At 43.8% G+C, this 21044-nt stretch overlaps 1 protein-coding gene across 3 annotated transcripts in view; it reads left to right on the forward strand.

Moving 5' to 3' along the window:
* The first annotated feature begins 504 nt into the window (after positions 1 to 504).
* syde2 (synapse defective 1, Rho GTPase, homolog 2 (C. elegans)) overlaps positions 505 to 21044 on the forward strand; it is a 48212-nt gene continuing 27672 nt past the window's right edge. Inside the window, exons 1-3 of one of the 3 annotated variants that reach the window (XM_037769308.1) lie at positions 505 to 2791; positions 11949 to 12241; positions 12582 to 12990. In XM_037769308.1, coding sequence (XP_037625236.1) covers positions 733 to 2791; positions 11949 to 12241; positions 12582 to 12990 — 2761 coding nt within the window. In that variant the 5' untranslated portion in view covers positions 505 to 732. The remainder of the gene's footprint in view (positions 2792 to 11948; positions 12242 to 12581; positions 12991 to 21044) is intronic. The other 2 variants (XM_037769307.1, XM_037769309.1) reach the window with 2 other exon arrangements.

The raw sequence follows: 21044 nt of genomic DNA on the forward strand, positions 1-21044 counted from the left end.
TCATTTGAAAACAAAATACCATTTTGAGAAGAAATAACATTGATTTGAATGTAAAGTTTCATTTTGCAGGAGAATTGAGGGGTTTTGCCCATTGTGTGTGTGTTTTTTGATTTGTGTGTAGAGTTCTGAGAGTATGAGGCATGCTTTCAGAAAATGTGTGTAAACAATCGAGAAAAACTGTATTAGACCTAGATCTACATTAGAAGTCATTTTCAATCTCAAATGCCAATATTTCCTAATTTCAATTTTTCAATTAGGAAAATTTGCTGTGACAAGCATTAACCAGTTGGATATTCGGTGGTTTTAAAGAGACATTTTTTTTCCGAATACAATTTCTCTGCAAGGTCCCTGAACTTTGAGCCAGGGAAATATGCCAAATATCTGAGCTGCAAACATGAGGGGAAGGTGAGGCGCTAGAGAGAAAGGAAGAGAGGGAGAAAAGAGGGAGGGAGAGAGGGAGGAGGGCAAAGTGTGTGGAGCAGAGAGAGAGAGAGAGAGAGAGAGGTGGTGCAGTTGAGCAGAGAGAGAGAGCCAGCAGTGAGTGAGTGAGGCGCCAGAGCGGAGAGGTGACAGCGGAGAATGGAGAGGAGCCCGTCCGCCCGGCGAGCTTTGAGCGCGGCGAGCGAGGAGAACCCACTCGGCCCTTCTTCTCTTCTGGAGCCAGCGTGCTGAAAGAAAACCCGGGGAGGAATTTAACTGGGAGGGGGGTGGGGGGGGAGGCAAAGGAAAGGAATGGCTGATCCTCTGCGGAGGACTTTACTAGCGAAACTCCGGGGGAAGAAATCCAAGAAAGGAGCGACGGCCGGCGGTGGTGGATACGGCTCTCCTGCTGCGTCTGCGGCGGTGAATGGTGGCCGAGAAGGTAAAGAAAAAGTTGTGCAAACGCAGCGAGACTCCGACTCCGAGGAGGCTCGCCCGGTAGTGTTGCTCACAGCAGGGCTGCTGGAGGAGAGAATGAGTACGTACGAGAATTGTGTTGACGGAGCGATGGTGCAAACTGTGATAGTCCCGCAGGAGAGTTGTTGTTGCGCAGCGGAGGTGTCCGTAGTTGGCGCACGGCGGCTCCAGGGGCGCAGCAGCAGCAGTAGAGGGGTCAGGGGGGGCAGGGTTCACGAGCAGCTCCAGGGGGTCCCACTTCAAAGCGAGGTGCAGTTTGGGGGGGAAGAGAGTGATAGGGGACTCAGATCCGCTGGCAAAATCACCTTATCTGCGGGGGTCCCACTTGGAGGACTGCATGTCCAGAAAAAACACTTCTTCGTGTCGGTGCCGCGCCAGCGCAGCGTCGGCGACTCAATCGGGTTTGGGGACAATTCAAATCACGTTTTGTACCGAGAGCCGCACACAGGGGTCGGTAAACCACCAGAGGGCCCGGCTCCTACTACCGCTGATAGTGATGAGCCCAGAGACGGAGGAGGACACTCCCGGCACATGGCAGCAGAGACCGTCCATAGAGACTGTAGTGTCCATGAACACAACAACGCCAACTGGAGTTGTGACAACAACCGAACTTTGGAGGCACACTCGCCAGATTGCGCGGCACACGTGCATCCAAACTGCGCCTCAGAAGAAAACATTGTGATCAGAAACGTGGAGAGTTACGAGCCTGCTGAGTATGCAGGGGACGTCAGAGGGACCTTTTTCCCCACGGAGTTAGACATATGCGACATTAACGTGGCATCCCTGTGCGTCCCAGAGGGGTCACTAATTAGATACCCGTTAGATAGCGAAGATGAGGATTATTATGATAACGAAATTCTGCCTTTTTATGAAAGTTTAAGAACAAAAAGTGATGATGGTGACAGAGCAGAGGTTGCAGAGCAGCCGGGTCAGGATAAAGGTCAGCTGGATGATGGTAACAACAGCGCCCAGGAAACAGACAGGCTTAGGAGCCAGCTGAAAGAAGCTTACTACCTTCTTATCAATGCTATGAATGATATCAACCTGGATGTCCAGCAGATTAGTGGAGGTTTAACTGAGCAGCAGGCCACCTCCTCCTGCAGTAGCCACTCCAGGGACAGCCTGTGCTCCAGGTTGTCCGCCAAAAACATGGACAGTGACTCATGGTCCTCGGGAGGCGACCACAGCGCTCAGCAGGTGTCTGACACTGACTCACTGCTGCTTTGCCTCAGTGGGAACCTTGAGTCAGGCCTCAAAGGCGGGCTGATTAGTAAGAGTGCGGTGAACCTGTCCTTGACCAAGATGAGACCCACATTACGGCGCTCTGCCAGTGAGGGAGCTATCAGGTACGCAGGTGGACCCTCACTCTGTGTTCAGGCACCTGGAAGTCAAGACCTCAGTGGTGATAAAGGGGCCACAGAGGCTGAAGGGTTTAAAGCTACAGGAGTGAGGGAGCTGTCAGAACCGCAGGTGCTTTACAACGCCATCAGCAGTGATGAGCTGCTACAAGATGCTGGCGGTGACGAAGACCGTGGCGGGCAGTTCAACGAGAGCGGCGGCTCAGTCAACAGCCTTACAGGTTCTTCGGACAGCAACGCCGACGCATCGACAAATCGGGGTCACGACAACAACAAGCAGGAGCTGACTGGCGTCCGAGCACGCTCTGTCAACAAGGGGCACGGCGTCACCGTCAACAAGATGCAAGAGTGGATGCACAAGGGCCGTTTGTTGTCCTCCGAGATGAAGCAGCGCATCGAGGGCTCGTCTTTGCCCCACGGCGGAGGCCAAAGTCAGGACCACCGGCCCTGTCCACAGGGTAACCTCGGTGCGTGTAAACCGGAGGTCCAGACATCCAGCCGAGGGGTTAAATCTGTCAAGGCCAAGTCACCACCAGGTAGGAAGGCTACACGGAGTGGCCTCAACTCCCGTGGATCCTCTAAATCAGAGAGATATCTCACCCTCCTTCCTCCCGTCTGATTATTGTCATCCTCCTCCACTCATAGTAAACTCCGTCTGGTGGCGGTTCACCCTGCACTCCTCCTCCTCCTCCTCTTCTGGATGCAAAGCAAAGGGACGAGACCTCCTTTGCTTTCCTTTTTATGATTCTCTAACCGGTGGCGGGTTCTGTCCTTCACACTAATTTAGGTGCATTTTAACACTGAATTAATCAGCACATCAGGTTTGTAGGCCGGATCACTCACGGTGTAGTTCAGTAACAACTAACTCCCTCTCTCCTCTGCTAGCTGCGGTGGTGTGTTTCATGTTGGTGTGTTTCATGGTGGTGGGTTGGTTTGTGTGTGAATGACTTTTGATTATATACAAAATGTCAAATGATTTTTCTGTGTTTGTGATGTGGTGCAAAAACAGGAAAACATCTGTATCATGAAACCATTGACAGCAACAGGTGACATCATGTTATACCAAATGAGTTTGTTCAAGTGTTCAAAATGCAACTCAAATGTGAGATAGTCAGGGATTAAGTGGGATGTACATTGGTCTAACTTTACTCAGTTGGCAAAATAATCTCCCCCACAAAGGCCATTTAGTAGCTCTTCTGGAGTTTTCAATCATTACCACCAAGTTTCCTCAGCAGATGGAGTTTGTCCAATACTTCTCGTCCATGTTGGCTTAAAAGTTGAGACTGAAACTGAAAATAATCTCACCACAAGCTCCATTTACCCACTTATTATACATACTTTTAACTGCATTTACAAAAGTGATGCTTTGCACTTACCTTGCATGGCAGTCGGATTCGATGTCACAAGATAACACGAGAATCGCGGGATCACATATCACACGAAAATCCATCTAGTTATGTTTCAAGTAATGCGTTTTTGTCCGGCAAGCCAGACCACGGACCAATCAGCGTCCTACGAGCTACTGGTGTGGCTTAGGTGTGTGTGAGACAACACAGAGAGGCGACAGTTCGTTCTAAACAACAATGCCGGCTCCTGAAGAGGTTAGCGTGGATGCTGCTATAGCCTCAGTTATATCAGAACTGGAGAGCATTTTTTTTCATTGAAAGAAAAGCAAAGAACGGCACTGAAGGCTTTTCTCGCTGGAAAAAAGGTTTTCGCTCTTCTCCTGACTGGCTTCAGCAAGAGTTTGATTGACAGATAGTTCATCCAATCACCTGCCAGGTATTTTTTTAAAGTGCCTGCACTTTACCAAACAGTTTCCAAAGAAGGCTTCTCAGATGGTTCTGTGAAACAAACCATCTGGCGGGTCGGGTTAACCTTGCAGTGACGGTAACCTACAGTACATAACACTGGTTGCACATTTTGCATACAAGTTATCATTTTACTGCGTGTAGTGCATAGTTTTACTACATGAATTGCATATTTTGTCCGTGCTGACCTGAACTGACTGCAAACAAGGCAGTTTGCCAGTTTAATCACAGGATTCGGATACTGCCTGTGTGGTAAACTATCAATTGATATTTGTTGTTGCACATGATGTGGAAATCGCTTTGTATGGATCAAAAACACATAATCTTTTTATTCAGTCACTCATAGTTTTGTAAGTGTTTGTTTGTACGGTGTGTTCTGACAGTGTTCTCCAGAGTAAATAGATGACTTGCCAGGCTGTTGTTGACTGTCAGTGTGCTGTGCTGCTAGAAATAGAAGAGTGTGATCTCCGAGGCTGCTGAGCGGAAGAAGGCCTCTGTGTTTGACTTCCAGCCACTGATGGCTCAACGTAGCTCCATCTTTTACAACTCAAACTCTTTCCTCTGCTGTGTTTTAGTTCAAATAAAGACGGGGCTCTTCTTGATATTAGTTTCCAAGGTCTCTTTCGCCCCCTTGATTCTCATTTTTTCCCCATTTTGCTCAGCGTTTCCTTCTCTGTCCCCACTGAACTTTTCCACAGCTGTGGCCAGAGGAATCCAAAGCAGGAGAGAAGCCACTGCAGTTATCCTCTGTGGTAGCGGTGTGTGTGTGTGTGTGTGAGTGTGTGCGTGTGTTTTAGTGTGTAGGGGGGGTTGGGCTGTCATGTTGCCTTCCTCCCCAGTCGTTTGCTCCGGACAGCTCCCTGGTAACATGCATTTTAAAGCGACTCTGGATTGAATATTTAGGATGCCATTCCCGTTGTTTAACTTGTTTGCGTTGTGTCACTTAATTCATCGCCATGAATGAACAAAATGAAGGGCGATTAAGCATTTATTAAGGTCAGCTCTGGGCTTATCTTGCCCCTGTGGGCCTCTCAGCGCCTCACAAAGAGCCATTTAAAAAAAAAAAGAAAAAGAAATGCCAAAGCTCTCCAGTGAATTGCTTGTCTTGGCTTGAAACTCTTTATTGAGTTTATGGCTCAATTCTAAATTTATGCAAATATTTATAACATTTCTAAAAATAGTCCTGTTCCTCCCCCTGAGTTCTCTGGAAATTAAGTTCTCTGTGAAGTCATAGGACAAAAATATTGGCTTAATTAGACTGCAGCTAATTTATTTCTGTTCTGACTTGTCCTTTAATTACTGTGTTAAAAAAGATCATGTCGATTATCACCCACAGATGAGTGTGCCACTTTATATGCATATGTGTGGGTGAGGGATATTGTGCACACAAGCATGCATATTCACATCTCCGGTGTGTGCATGCGTGTTTGTAGTTGCAGCCAGAGGATTTATAGTTTTGTTGTGTTGTGCTGTGGCAGAGGATTGGCTTGCCGGCAGGCAGGCAGTATCCAGGCTTCATGTTTTGGCCAGACCTGAACTCAGGAGTGGTATGTCAGTCAAAGCTGGTGTTGAGACTGAGCCATAGACACCACAAACAGAGGAGTACGAGATCCTCTCCCGGGAGGCAGATATTTATGTCTTTTATTTCTTCTTTTTTTAACTCTTTTAACGAAGAGGGAAATCATACCCTGTTTACATGTCTAGGAATACTGACCACCATGGAGCAGAGAAGAAAAAAGTAAAAAAAGGTTTTTGTGTCTCCCAAAAACAGCATTTAGAAGAATAGTTTACCAGAAAGAAAATAAGCTAATTTCCCCAAATGTTGTAAAGTTAGATGAGAAGATCCATATCACTCGCTAGTTAGCTCAGCTTAGCAATAAAGACAAAGCTGGCTTGACTGTCCAAAATACAAAAATATGTTTAAAGCTCGGTAATTAACATGTTTTATCTGGTGGCCATCCTCTAGGTCTGAAAAGTGAAGCCAATGCAGAAGTGCCTTAAACTTGCATTCTTTCTAACAGCCAGCAGGGGGCGACTCCTCTGGTTGCAAAAAGAAGTCTGATTGTATAGAAGTGTATGAGAAAATGACCCTACTTCTCACTTGGTTTATTACCTCAGTAAACATTGTAAACATGAGTTTATGGTCTCAATCGCTAGTTTCAAGTCTTCTTCAATACAGCATGATGTTCATTTAGTAAACTATGGTCCTATTTAGAGTCAAATAGACTATAAAGCAGGGTAGGCTTTAGGGCATGGCTACCTTGTGATTGACAGGTCACTTTCACAGTGTGTTTTCGGTTCATGAAAATTGAATTATAACCTTTTTGGTTGCCTAAAACTTTAGGTTTCAAAGCGTCAGTCCATAATACCAATGGGTGATGTCACGGTGACTATGTCCACGTCTTATATACACAGTCTATGGTTATATCTTGTTTGTTTAACTCGTACAAAAACCAAAGTTTGAAATTGACAAGTTATGGTTTTACAAAGAGTCGTGTGCCAGACTACTTGCTAGCATGGAGCGGTGACTTCCCGGAGTCTCCGCTCCACAACGTGTCGTTTTAATTAAACAAATGAGATATGACGTGTTAATCAGCGAGCTTTAGAGGAACTGGTAGGCAGATGTGGTTATCTTTGGACAGACCCATGTTAGCTGTTTCCCTCAGTTTTCCAGTTTTTGTGCTAAGCGAAGCTAACCGGCTGCTGGTTATCGCTTCATATTTACCTACAGACATGCAGGAGCGAGGTATCAGTCTTGTCATCTAAATCTCGGCAAGTAAGCAGGCACATTTCCCAAAAATGTTGAACTCATCTTTTAAAGATATCACATCAAATATGAAGCAAAGATTAGGCACACAGTGCAGTATTGCTCAACATTGTGATTATATTAATTCTTGCTTGCTCAGTAGATATAAATCCACAGAGTGAGACAGGAGAGTTCAGGTGTAATATAATCCTGCTTGACTGCTGTCAAGTCATGTCAGAACGATGTGGCGTTTGGTTTTCTGCCTCGTGCCAAAAACCTGAGCTGCAGAGTTGTTGTTTTTTTCACATAAATTTATCTTGTCTGGTGCGTTGGACAGATTTATGGAGGAAGGTAGCTCTTAAGACAGATCAGGTGTTGGGTGAGAAACTAGGGGCATCAGGGTTCATACTAGGATGGTTTATGAGATGAATGAGTCACGTGATGGAGTCTATAAAGAGCGTGGGGCAAACTAGCAATTTTAAATGATTGATTATCATTAAAAGTAACTGGATTGCATTTATCAGGTGGTTTAATATCTTGTCTTACTTATATCAGTGTTTTGTACCTAACTGGGTCACAGTGTGAGTCTATGTCCCTCCCCTGAAGTATTTTTATCAGTTTTTTAAACAGAAACAATGAGACAAGACAGAAGTGTCACTGAAAGAGCTGCGACATTGAAAAGAAATTGGGTTTCAAGCCAACGTATGGAGGAGGAAGTGGAATTAGCGTTAGCAGGCTGCCAGGACGCCTCACCGGGATACAAGTGTTGACATGTGATGCAACCCTGGATGATCTCAGCCCTGCGTTGATGTAAAAAGAAAAAAATCTACACTGAGAAGAATCCTCATTACCATATGAATGAGCGTCAACAGGAATGTATGGCACACAGCAAAAGATTCCTTCTGAAGGGGGGAGCCTGAAACTCTGTATACACAACAAAGTGTTGTCTGTATGAAGGAGAAAACTAGCTGGTGTGTGTTTAGCACTTATCAAAAGAGGAGCCTCCATGAAGCAATAGGAATTCAGGAAATAAAAGAAAAGCCTATGGGAAAGTGGATCTAGTGTTTTGTCTTGGAAGAGAGAAAGATGCTGAAGATTAAGACATGAATATAATTGGGTTTACTGTCAGGCTCACGTGGCACAGGTTCACACCAGCACAACCAGGAAATACGCTTTTTCTTTATATGTTTGCATTCCTTTCAGCACCTCAGACAAACCCACATCGCTCCTCCCCATCCACCTCTCGCCCTCTTTTTCTCTTTATGTTCTCACACAGACGTGCACCCTTGTATTATGCGCTCTGGCCATCTGTTACCTTCAGGTCAGGGGTGCCCTGAACGCATCGTCTTCATGCCATTGCAGCACATGGGAGGCAGGCTGTGCATTGTGTTTATAGGAGGTCAGTACGTACTTGTGATGGTCATCGGTCTCTCACTCCAAATAACAACCAAAGCTGTTTTCTTTCTTTTAATTCCTGGAAAGCTATCTCGTATGTGGTAGCATACTAGTAGGCATAAATGAAAATTCAAGCTAATAAAAGAGTCACCTTTTTAAAGGTCTCCAAAAAGTTCTTCTGTAACAGGGAACTCTGCTGGTTTTCACCAACAAACAAACACTTAGGGCTGCAACTAACAATTTTCATTATCAATTAATCTGCAGATTACTTTCTCTATTAATCAATTAGTTGTCTGATCTTGAGACTGCGAGAAAATTATGTAAAATGTTGATCACAATGTCCTAAAGCCTGAGGTGAGGTCTTCAAAATGCTTGTTTCGTCCAAAACCCTCAAATATTAAATCTGTTTATTATCATTAAAGACAAAGAAGCAACCTCAACACGGAGACATTTTTGTTATAAACTATTAAACTATTGATCGATTATCAAAATAGGTGTTTTTCTGATGATCAGCTAATAGATTAATCAACTTATCATTGTAGCTCTTTATCTTCATTGTTCCAAACAAACTAATTTATATCTTTTAAATGTTCATCTTTTGCTTCAATGTTTTGTAATTTTTGTACGGCTGTCCTCGACCAAAGAAATTCTTAGTTGACTAACATTCATACAATTTTGTCGACTAATCGATTAGTTGATTTAATCGACAGAGCTGTAAAACGGAGTTTCTCCACAAAGCTCCACTTTAAATCTTGTGTTTACCAGAGATGTGCTTATACGTTTCTTGGAAATAATTCATTCAGCATGAAAAAAGCATAATCGACTCATGAAATCTTAGTTGACAAAGACTAAAACGACTGATTAGCTTTAATTCTGTGTCTTTGCCTCTAAGTGTCTAAGAAAATGTAATTTTAACTATTTCAGTTAACACCTTAAGACACCGCTTATCTTGTAAAAACAGTTCTCCTCTCTAACTATATATTATTGTAGTTTAAAGATTATTTTTAAGAAAAGCAGACTTCCATTATCTGTTTCATCTGCTACAATCATAAATAGCTTTTCGTATCAAAGGCAGTTAAGGGGGGGAAATGCTGATGTCAGAAGTTGAGAGGAGCTGGACAGTGTTGTCACGGTGAAAATGGCTGAAATCTCACTCATTAAGTCGAACCAGTGTCCTGCCGTTGCTTCGGGGAAGGTGTTGCTCCCGTGAAAGGAGACGGCGGCAAGGCTGTAAATCTGGAGCTGTGGTCTGGAATGCTGCTCGTGTCAGAACACGCTTCCTCTTCCAGTTATGAAAGACCCCTTAAAGAAGATGGCACGCTGACAACAGCTCCATGCACAACCATCTCACCTCTCTTTAGTCTCACGTTACCAGGTCGAGCGTTGGCGGGCGGCAGGAGTCCGCAGTTTTTGGATCCGTCTTGGTCTTAAAAATCTTTCCTCTCTCTCCTCTTCTTTGTCTTTTTCCTACAACTTATTTAATTCTTCTCCATCCATCAAGTGTGTGATAGTTAATTTCTTGATTAGTGCGTAAAACAAACTTCTACCTCTTAAATTAAAATTTTTAGCTTCTTTAGTGTCTGTGCTTTTTTTGTAAATGACAAGGCTAGTGTACAAAAATGTCTAATTACTATTGTGATGTACTTTTCTGTAGTTTTCTCCTCATGTAGATTCAAATCTGAGTGAAAACATTGGCTGTAGACAGAGTTTAAAGGGTTACAACAAGGAACTGCAGGCCAGAACAGCTGAAAACAAACCAACACAGCAGATCATTACAGCCTGCCAGTTTGGGCCTACACATCAACTCATGGGACTCAGTAGAGCAGCAGAAGCATACTGCACTCTGCAGTCGGCACATGTTAAAGCTCCAGGCCCTCAAACACAACATAAGCCAGGCTAATGCAAACACACTGTTGGCTCACGTTTCTGGCTGGAAACCTTCCTTAAATTAAACAGAGCAGAAAGGAAGAAGTACTTAATGATGTGCTTTATATCAAGGTAGCGTGGAGGTCTGTTTGAATTCAAATGAAATGGACGACGGAGGGGCTGTGACTGGTTGTGTTCTTGTCGTTCGTTGTTTTTTTTCACTGAGGAGATTAGCTTTATAAGTGGACTCTGTTCTTGCCACTGAAAGCTGTTTTATGTACTCTTATATAACCGGCTGGAACGCAGAGGAATGGCATCCCTAACAGAAGCAATTTCATCCCACTTTATATCATACTTGGCATATTTCTCAAGTGGAGGAAAGAGTCAGGCAGCAAGAAGATAAATAAAGTTGTTTTTGTTGTAATGAGAGGAACTCCATAGTTGGTGTTTATGGGATTATTGAGGCATTGGAGATGGCGGTGATTATCGAGGTGCTTTATAAAGTAGCCTTATTGTAGATCACAGGATAGCAGAGTTCGGAGAGGCTGGTTGACTTCCAGGGAAAAGTAAATCCCAGTGGAGACCTCTGCTCTCTCTCTCTGCCGCTTTGTCAATAAGAGCAACCAAGCAAAAAAAATACCTTAGTCTCAATCCACTGAGTAGGAGTTATGTAATTTGAAACCATGTGATTGTTTTAATGTACTTCAGTTCTCTTCTCTTGGACTGCTCTGGATTAATAACACAAAGACGTCGGGGTTTATTCTGACTCATTCACACTTTTTTAATAGCACAGTCGTACAAGCACATTCTGGATGCCCTCCGTTGGATTTCGATTTCGTAAAGTGAAAATATTCCCCAGGTCTATAATTTGGTGGCGTGCATGAAAATGCATTTCCTAGAGGAAAGGAGAAGTTGTCATTATAGCATGTGGAGGGGCTCGTCTGGGAGCCGCTGAGGATCAAAACAGTCTTTTACACGAGCCTGCTGTACATGTTAGTGCAAGACCCTGCCCGTCACACACACACACACACACATGCTCAGAGGTTGTTTTTCTCTCGCTGCATCTTCTCATCAAACCTTGTGAAAATAAAAGCACGCCAGGTGATTTGCGAAGGTGCTTTTTGATTTCGATGGAAAAACAAATTCTTACTATCTGATTGAGAAAAAGAAAACATCCACAAACACATCAACACACTCAAAGCTATGCTTTTAATGCTCTCTTTGGGGACATTAAGAGACCACGTCACCATCTCTATTATTTGTCCTTTTTCACTGCACATATCGCCACCAGCTGTAGTTATCGTCACCCCCTTCTCTTCCCTCTCTGCTCTATTTTCACAGCTGTAATGCCGGCGTTTTTTTTTCGCTCTTTTTTCCAAGTTGCTGTGATGGAAGATATGTGTGTGTGCTCAATCCCTCCATCTCCCTGTGATCTCTTTTGAATTCAAAGCCCACATATTCCCGAAATGGGAAATCACTGAGGAGAAAAAGGGGAAGGTGCTCCAGGGGGACTGCGGTGGTGTGATTGAAAGTTTGACTTTGATCATAAAAAACATTATAAAACATATCAAAATCAATTGAGACAAAATAAAGACTCAAAGGCCTGACTTTAAAAGGCAGACACAAGAATAAGAGGAGGGATCAGAGGGGAAAACTCCATAAAGCCTAATGAGCGTTTCTACACCTGTGGTTTCTTGATACAGATGTTTTCTTCAACTTGACAGGACATGAATAGTCTGTGAGATTAAACATCATTTTCAGTCGTTAACTTCAGTTCAATAATTACTGAAATGATGATCATGATGATGATTAGTTGCTCTTTTATGCCAAGAAGTTGTAACTTTCACACGCTTTCTCTTCCCGTCACACCCTCAGCTTTCATTGAGAATGTCCAAACCCCCTGTGCTAACGGCCGGGAGGTGGGCAGGGCCAGTGAGTCTTCGTCGTGGCGGCCGCCGCTCACCACCATCACCGTCTCCAAGAAACGCAATTGGCTGCAGCAGAGCTCCCTCGGGAAGAATCACTGCGCCAAGGACGAGCTGCAGGGAATGCTGGGAACTGAGGAGGAGGGCTCCCATCAGTCGCCACCTCCTCCCAGTCCCTCTCCAGACCACCTGAGACCCTCAGGGGGAGCTCCATCACGGCCGGCCCGCCTACACCTGCCTCAGGTTAGCCTATGTGTCAGATGAATCCCACCATAACACCACAAATTGTCCTTCATAAATGGAGCAAACAAACACGACATAATGTGTTAATCAGTGAGCTCAAAAAAACTACGATTAACTTTTCGTAAGATACCATACGAACCAATGCGTTGACAGACATGAGTGTTATCAATTCTCATCTAACTCCCGTCAAGAAAGCAAATAAACATATTTCCCAAAATGTCAAACAATTTCTTTAAAAACTTGGGATTCAATACAGTGGTCGCTGTGCGTTCCTGTTCAGGTGGCATCATGCTTTTGTCTTTTCCTCAAAGTTAATCAGGAAACTTCTGTCTTGATTTAGATTACCGTCGGTCAGGCCAAGGTGTCTCCTCACCCTCGGAGCGTGGACCCAGCCGAGGAGAACGACGCAGACGACGAAGGAGAGATCTGGTACAACCCCATCCCCGAGGACGATGAACTGGAGATGTCTCGCCGACCCTCCGTTCGGCTGCTGGTTCCCCCTCGATCAGAGTCCCAGAGGAGGCCCAGCAGGGGAGGGGATGCGGGTCACGGTGGCAGGAACCTGGGAGGCGGCGGTAGCGCCGTCGGGCCGGAGGCGCTCGGGGAAAGCCTAGGCGGCGGCGTCGGCGGTTCAGGAGATGGGAGTCAGGGGAATGCTGTACATTCCACAGAGGCACTACATCTGCACAGACAGATGCTCGCGTGCAAACCTCAGGAGGAGGGGGGGCCTTCCACCAGCAGAGCCACAGGTAAGGCAAAAAAAAGACGAATGCACACCTACGCTCATTCGCACTTCCCCTCCTGCTTTTTGTCAACTTAACCATTCAGTCTCTTTGGGGCCGATGCTCGAGGGCCAATTGGCGTTTTGTCTCTCAGCCAGTCATTCTCAGCGGATTTTTGCGGTTGTGCACACTTTGAGCACAAATTACAGCTGCTGAAAATGTTTCCAATCAAAGCATCAACAGACTTATTTACCTGCAAGGAATTCCTGGCTTACTACAGCTCTACTCAGAAATATATAAAGTATTCAAGTGCGAAGTTTAAGAGTTTTTCTGAGTATAAAATCCAACGTTCCTCCTGTAATCTATAACAAATGTAGCCATCCTAGCTCAGTTTGTTCTTGTTCTGTTCTGTTTGATAGGAGCAGACAGGAGCTTTGGCTGTCTAATCATATCACTCCATATCAGTGTCCCTCATTAGTTAAACTCAAACAGACATTAACCAGGAGGAATTCAACAGGCATTCCTCTGAGAAAAGAATATCCATTTACTAGTGACAGCAGCTCACACAGGGCTGTGAACTCTGTAAATTGGTGTTTCTTAAATGTTCTTCTTAGAACACTCGCCTGGAAAGCTTGCCCTTTAAAGCTGCTCTTATCATGTGTGCAGATACAAAAAACAATTTCACACACCTGCAGAGTTACCACAAACCAATTGTGAGTGCTCTCTCTGCACTTTTTGATTTCCTCGTGCGCTTGGAAATTGTTGACAACTCTGGTCCGCAGCGACGGCGTAATGATGACAGCCAGCGCACGGCTCCCTGTCTCTTAATAAGCTCAGTGTGTTTTTTTCTAACTTCCGACTTTTTGTTCTCTCTGATGTGGCAACATGGTAGTTTGAACCAATTGGCACATCTCGAGCTGAGCCTATAATTACAACTTTTGACAACACTTTTCTGTGGCACGCAACAGCCATTTCTAGTTGTGGGAGCACAAAGCGAGACTGAATCGTTTTGAGTGTGCTGAGTGAAATCTAATACTTTGGCTTTTAGTCTTCAAAGCCACAGTTTTACTGCAGGAATGAAGGCATGAAATGAGCTCGGAAATATATTTACTCCCTGAAATATGATAGTTTTAAAAGTTAAAAGTCGTCGAGATCTGTTCCTATAAATTAAAGAATATACTTAAGGCTGTAGTTTTAGTCTATATAAAGAAATGGTTTATCTGGTGGAGTGTAACGTTCTTAACCTCTTGAGATGCTCCCAAAACAAACCTGCCTGTGACAAGGACACAGCAGGTTTTATTGGCTGCTGATAAACTCCTTGATCCTCATTGACTGGCCGGCGTCAAACTCCTGGCTCTCTCTGACATCACATGTGGCTCAGCGAAACTCTCCTGAGATACTCTCCTTGTAGGATTAGGATTAAACCAGTCCTGAATGAGTCTCAGTGCACCAGCACTGGGAAGGCGCTAATCATAGCGCACAGAGCTAATTCAATTTAGAGTATTTCTGCCTGCACCTTTTGATAGGTTTCAGTCCTATTTTGCAGTCTGGATGAAATGTCCTGTTATCATTATGGCCTTTTCATGTTGGGTAAGCAGGTTTGAGTTGATTGCTCAGCAGTTTTAACTTGTTCTGAGCTTCTGAGGCTTTTTTTAATGTTCACTGAGTTATCAGCCTTTTTTAAAAGGTGATTCATTTCCCATCCTTGCTACCATTCAAAGACCTGCACCTCATCTACATCCTGTAATAAGCTCCTGTTTAATGAGAGTAGCAGGTCTGTGATAGTGTGGGTTTACTGGTGCTCTGACTGGCCGCTGTGAAAATGAGAAGCGGGAGAAGTGTTGTTTTTTTTTTCTGCTCCCTCCCGCTCCGGAACTGCCTCCCTCTCTGCTGCCTGTTGACTTTGCAATTGATTCCTGTGGGTTTGGCGACGCCATCCCACTCTTCACTGCAACAAAAAAAAAAGAGCAACAAGCCTGGCTACGTGTCATCAAAGAAGAAACGCTCATTACTGGTTGTTTGTGTGTGTTGTGGGTGCAGTGGGCAAAATCAAAAGGAATGGTAGGAAGGTAAAATATTGCTTTAGTTAGAAACCTCCTATACCTACAGAAATTGCTGTGTGTGTATTGCGGATGCTGTTAACTCAGTTTGTATTGGCTCCAGTATGACACTGCACTCCTCCTCCTCCATTCACTCTGGTTGGGAGGGTTGGAGGATGGTGGGCAGGAGTGAAAAGGACAACCGCCTGCTGTGGGTGCTCCCTCCACCCTGCATTCAGTGTCCCGTCTCTACACTACAGGGTCAAACTGGGCCTGTTTGGGGACATAGATAATTACCAAAACAACAATTCTATGAAACCTTTTGTGTATTTTCCACTGATTTGTCAGATAAACTGGACCTTTACAGCTCACTGAAATACCAGACATTTGATGAGCTGACAGTTTTCTGTACGCCTTAAAAGGGAAATAATGTAATATTATATATAAGCCATACCAGTTGTTTTGCGTGTTGCATTTACAACAACTCAACATTAGTCTTTTAATGCTTCATGAAAACGTGTACCACAGGTGGGACCAAGTCAAGACAGATAGGTCCCAAGTCCTAAACTTTGAGTTTTCGAGTCCTAAACAAGTCATAATGCGCTCTTAACCAAATGTAATGTCATTTTAACAACAGAGTAACTGGCGCTCAGTAATGTAACATTAGTTCTTCATGGTTTTCTCCTGCAACTTGATTGGATGCTCTCGGATTAGTTAAAACAAAGTGGATCTGGGGAATTAAGTATAAGATAGTCAAATGTTAGTACCAATAATATTCACCAAAAATATTTTTTTCCCCCACGAGTGAATCCTCTTCCAAAACACATCAATAATGGATCTCTCCAAAACGCTCTCGGAGTTACCTGCGGTACCGGGCAGTTGATTGTCTTCGTGCAAACACTGTTTAAATAGCATACTTTTTCAAGTTGAGTCTAACGTCATCAAATTTGTAACTTGAGTCTAACTCGAGTCCAGTCATGTGACTCAAGTCCACACCTCTGGCATGTACCAAAAATAGCAGAATAGGAACTGCTGCACCAAACTAAACCTCACCAAACTAAACCTCACCAAACTAAACCTCACCAAACTAAACCTCACCAGACTAAACCTCACCAAACACACGTGTTTGTTGTATCATTGTTACCGCCAGCGAGCTGTATCTTTACTGCATCTACTGTATGTGTGTTTGGGATACCACATCATGAACTGCCTCACCACATTTTTGTAAATGTGCCCAAGCCTCCTAGGAAATAATGGTCTTTGATGTAAGCACAGAACACAGGGAGTGCAGCCACAGTGTTGAACACTATTTTAGTCCCATCTTTTCTTCATAAATATGAGCCCATACAGACTCCACTTTATCTGCAGGGCTAAAGACTTGACAGGCCCTTCGTTGATTGAGCACGAATAAGAGCGCCTGCTGAATTAATGAAGCAGTGCAGATATAGATGACTCTCTGCGACTATAGCTTTCCTCTGTTCGGCTGGCTGCTTCTTTTCCCTCACCGGATACACTCCAGACTCCTCGTGTGCTGCCTATTGACTGACTTTTTGTCCATCTGAATGCTCTATTTGTATGGAGAATAATGATTGATGGACTTTGGGGGTGGTGAGCGTGGTGTGTTCCCAATCTCTTGTTCTTTAGCGCCTGTTTGGGGAATCTGACTTGGCCAGCGCTCAGAATGGGATCAGAGCTATTTCTGGGGGTTGTTTTGGTCACGCTGGCTGCTGCGTTTGAGAGTTGGCCCCGGCTGCTAAAGTTACAGGAGAGTTCAAGCCTCTGAGCTCAAACCTGGAATCTAATCTCGGCTGACGATTGCACGGTTGGGCCTGGAGGAAGTCAACAACTCAGAGGAGCAGCATTGTGAGAGCAGCACTTCAAAACCAGAGCAGATTCCTCAGCTTGGCGCTAGATGTGAAGTTCGGGTCACATAGTGTTCTCATGGCTCCTTCCTTCTGTTCTGTTCTTCATTTCATCCCCAGAGCAGCTGCAACTGTTCTGGTCTCTGTGTTGATGTGTAAAGGATTTTATCTCTGTACACTAATGCATAATCCTTAATTGGTCATGTATGCATTGGAGGTCACAGTGGTGTGGGGATGACGTATTTTCACAGATTCCCTCGACAAAAATGTTATTTTTCTATTGGGTTTTGGATTATTGCAGAAAATAAGCTCTGTGGCAAACACCAATTATGATTTCGGTTTGGCAGCTTATGAGTTAGTTAGTTCTGGGTTCTTTACCCTGCTGGTGGTGCATCCCACCACACAGTAGCTTTAAGGCATTTTTCTGTAGTTTGCTAGCAGACAAAATTCACAAGGAGGCACCTTCACGCAATACAAAGTCAATGGAGGGCGATGAATTGTTTTCCCCTCCGATGTGGGTGGGACTTGATTTCACTTTGTCTATAGTAGTGTTGTCACGATACTGGAATTTCTAACTTTGATACAATACCTTGAAAAATATCAATATCTATTTTCGATGCCACAGGGAAACATTGACTCAACATTGAGGGCATAGAATTTAAAATTGTTATTAAAAGATAAATAGCAGTGTGTGTGTGTGTGTCAAGTCGCTGTTTGAGAGAAGAGCATTAGTCTATAGTGAGTTATCTGTAGTTTAGTTGGTAGAGAATCTGATCCTGAACATTTTAATGAGGTTTTCCAGGAGTGTTTATAACCCCCTACTATTTATGGCTACAACTTACTGTTGTCATTATTGATTAATCTGTTGAATATATATTTTCAATGAAACTGTAAACGGTAAATGATCACAGTCGTTGATTCAGGTGTGGTGAGGTGCCTCCACTATTAAACACTGCTGAAACCCTTGAATGTTTGGCATTTGATAAATTATTTTTATAATAATAATAATACCTTTTATTTATATAGCGCTTTTTAAAGAAACCCAGACACTTAACACAGCTAAAATGATCATAAACAAGGACATTTTAAAATATAAAACACACAACATTAATCACACATTAAAAAGCAGTTCTAAAAAGGTGAGTTTTGAGTTTAATTAATTGTTGCTTCAGCAGTACTGAAAGTGATCTATAGTGTCTCGCGGCCTCTTTGTGCCATCAACAATAACTCATTCTGTGTGATGAAGTATGCATTTATTTTTTATCGATATTTATTGCAATAAAGAAGTTCTATTGTAAAACCATTAAATTAGGATTTTATCTCCATTAAACGCTTAGTGCTGAAAGTGTTTTTGGTTTGTTTTCAGATAAAATAAGTCATTGGTCAACACTCATCACATAGCTGCCTTGTTGTTTGGATCGTGGCGGTGCAAGCGAGGCCGGTGTGGCTGCAGGTTGTCCAGAATTAGCAGCCGCTCTGTCGGTCGAGGCGCAGCAGAGCAGGAATGCCTGCAGTGGTAGGCGAGCTAGGCTACATGAGGGCTGCTTTGGCAGGGGGCCATGTTGTGCTAGTGAGAAGGGCCTGCATGCTTGGATATATTAGCAGGGGTTTTGTAACCATTGTAATGAAACGGCCGGGCTCCCGCGGCCCCTGAAAGGCCTTCCAGCACTGAATGATTTAGAGCCAAAAGGAGAGGAAGCAGCACCGAGCCTGGCCTCGGTCACCGAGGGAAGAAACTACAGGACAAGTATGCCATTCACCGGTTTATTTACACTCCCCTTGTTTGTCAGCACACCCTGGTCCTTTCTGTTTATACATTTATTTGGCAGACATGCTTGTACAGACACACACACACACACACACACACACAAGTGAATACAAGTGGTTTTACAGGGGTAATCAGGGACAGCAGATTGTTGTCTCCCTCCAAGGCTTATCAGAGTATGCTCAGTGTGTGTCCCTCTTTCTCACACACAAACGCACATTGTTGTAGGCAAGGCGCCTAATATTGTATCATAGGAGGGCATTTCACATTATCTGACTATTATTTACATCTTGGCGTTGGCTGGAGGGACAATTTGGCTCATTATGGAGGATACAAATATCAGCCATATTTGATAATGATCAGGTCGTCCCTCACACATACACACACACCCTCTTCCTGCACCTGTCTGGTGCCAGCGTTGTGAAAAGCCTCGTCATAAATTCCTGGGCATTGTCAAGAGGTGTCAGTGACCGGGCGCCTGAGGAGGGCTGCAGGGTCACCGAGGGCGTGTGTGTGTGTGCGTTTGTCTTTATATGTGCATATTTACATGCACTCTCTTTGTGTTACTGTAATGCGGTGAGTGCATGTGCGTGTTAAAGCGTTGGGGGTGGACACGGTTCCTCGGCTCAGGTGTCACCCGGAGAAATGCAGACCTTTTTGCCCTTTGACCCAGGAACATGGCTCTGGAGGGTTGGGTGTCAAACCATCGCCCCTGAACCTCAACTAGTGAGGTGTCGTGTTACTCTGCTGGCTCCTGCCACAAGGCCAAAGGCTACAGAGGACACAGCTGCATGTGTGTGAAGCCACAGTCATTAACCATGCAACAGTCACTAGCTGATCTGCCTTACAGGGCTAGTGGACGTTGCCCCAATTCATGTTGATGGAAGGCTCTCATATACAGTAATGTGAGATGAGAGGATTTGAGAGTGTGATGAAGTCAAGTAAATGGACATTGATGTTGTCTTTTCTGAGTCCTGCATCTACATTGTCACATGCAGTATGATCCTTCATAGTCCATATCATAATATTGATAGTATTATTCTGATATTGATATACCAACCAAATATTGAAAAGTGAGATGTACCAAACGTTGGTACAGTTGGTCATTCTCTTACGCTTGTTTACTTATTCATCTCTCAGATATCTACATCAGAGAACTTTTGAGACTTTAGACTTTTTGATGCATTGAGCAATTTGGCATATATATATATATTTTTTTTTAAATGAAACCCAAAAGTTGAAGCATGTTTATATTCCCCAAACTAAGATATATTTTGTAAAAAGTATTGTGTTTTGGTATTGAAACTGAAAGTACTGTATTGGCACCAATAGAGTGCTGCAGGGACGACGTCTTTTTGTAGGCCAACCAGGAAGTTAGCATCGACCTGGGTTCCCTCAACAAAAAGCCAATAGGATCTTTACATTGTATTTTGGATTATTGCAAAAAATAAGCTCTGTGGCAAACACACGTTTATGATACTCAGCAAGATAATCTCCACAAATGAACACCACTTTTATAATTTTTGAAGTGTAAATAAAATCGCCAGAAGTAAAAAGCTAACGTTATGCTATAAACAAACTATACCGCAGTCTCATGACTTCACGTTGCCGCCACTAAGCTTGACATGTTCAGCGGGATGATGTTTAATGTCCCAGACAAACTCTGTTGTCTCATTTAGCCGCTTGTAAGCAATTGCTTTTTTTAAGACAAGAAAAGCTTCAAAATTCACAAGTGGGGTATTTACTAATGTATTTTATTTTGTAGAACAAAACGTTAAAATCTCTTCAGCTTGTGTTAACCACAGACCTTATTTCAGGCTTTTAACCAAAAACCCGTTAAAAAAAAACACTGACTTCTAGACGAGGGAACGGGATGTGCTAAAATGCGAACTCATTTCTGGGTTTTTAAGACGTATTCCTGCAGCACTCTATTTCAAACAATATCGTACCATAATCACAATATGGCAAATGCGTGCAAAATCTTATAAAACATCCATCCATCCATTATCTGTAACCGCTTATCCCATTCGGAGTCGCGGGGGGGGGGCTGGAGCTTGGCGAAGGCGGGTTACACCCTGGAAAGGTTGCCAGACTATCGCAGGGCTGACACATAGAGACAGACAACCATTCACGCTCACATGCAAACTTTACACAGGAGGGCCCCAAGCCGGGGTTACTTAGCTTGTTTAAATGTGATGCCGTCTTATGTGCACCAAATGTGCAACTACTATTGAACATTTTGAACAGCAGTTTTGATCCATTACAGTTTTGTTCTACTTATATATCATACATTTCATTCTCATTAGTACTTTTAATACTCAGTACAATGTGTAGAGAAATTAAGATTATAGACGACCTCAAAAGTTAAACCGTGTTTCATGTACAAGGAATTTCCCCTCCTGAAAACCTTGTTTC

The sequence above is a fragment of the Sebastes umbrosus genome, chromosome 5, assembly GCF_015220745.1.
Source record: "Sebastes umbrosus isolate fSebUmb1 chromosome 5, fSebUmb1.pri, whole genome shotgun sequence".
Taxonomy (NCBI): Eukaryota; Metazoa; Chordata; class Actinopteri; order Perciformes; family Sebastidae; genus Sebastes; species Sebastes umbrosus.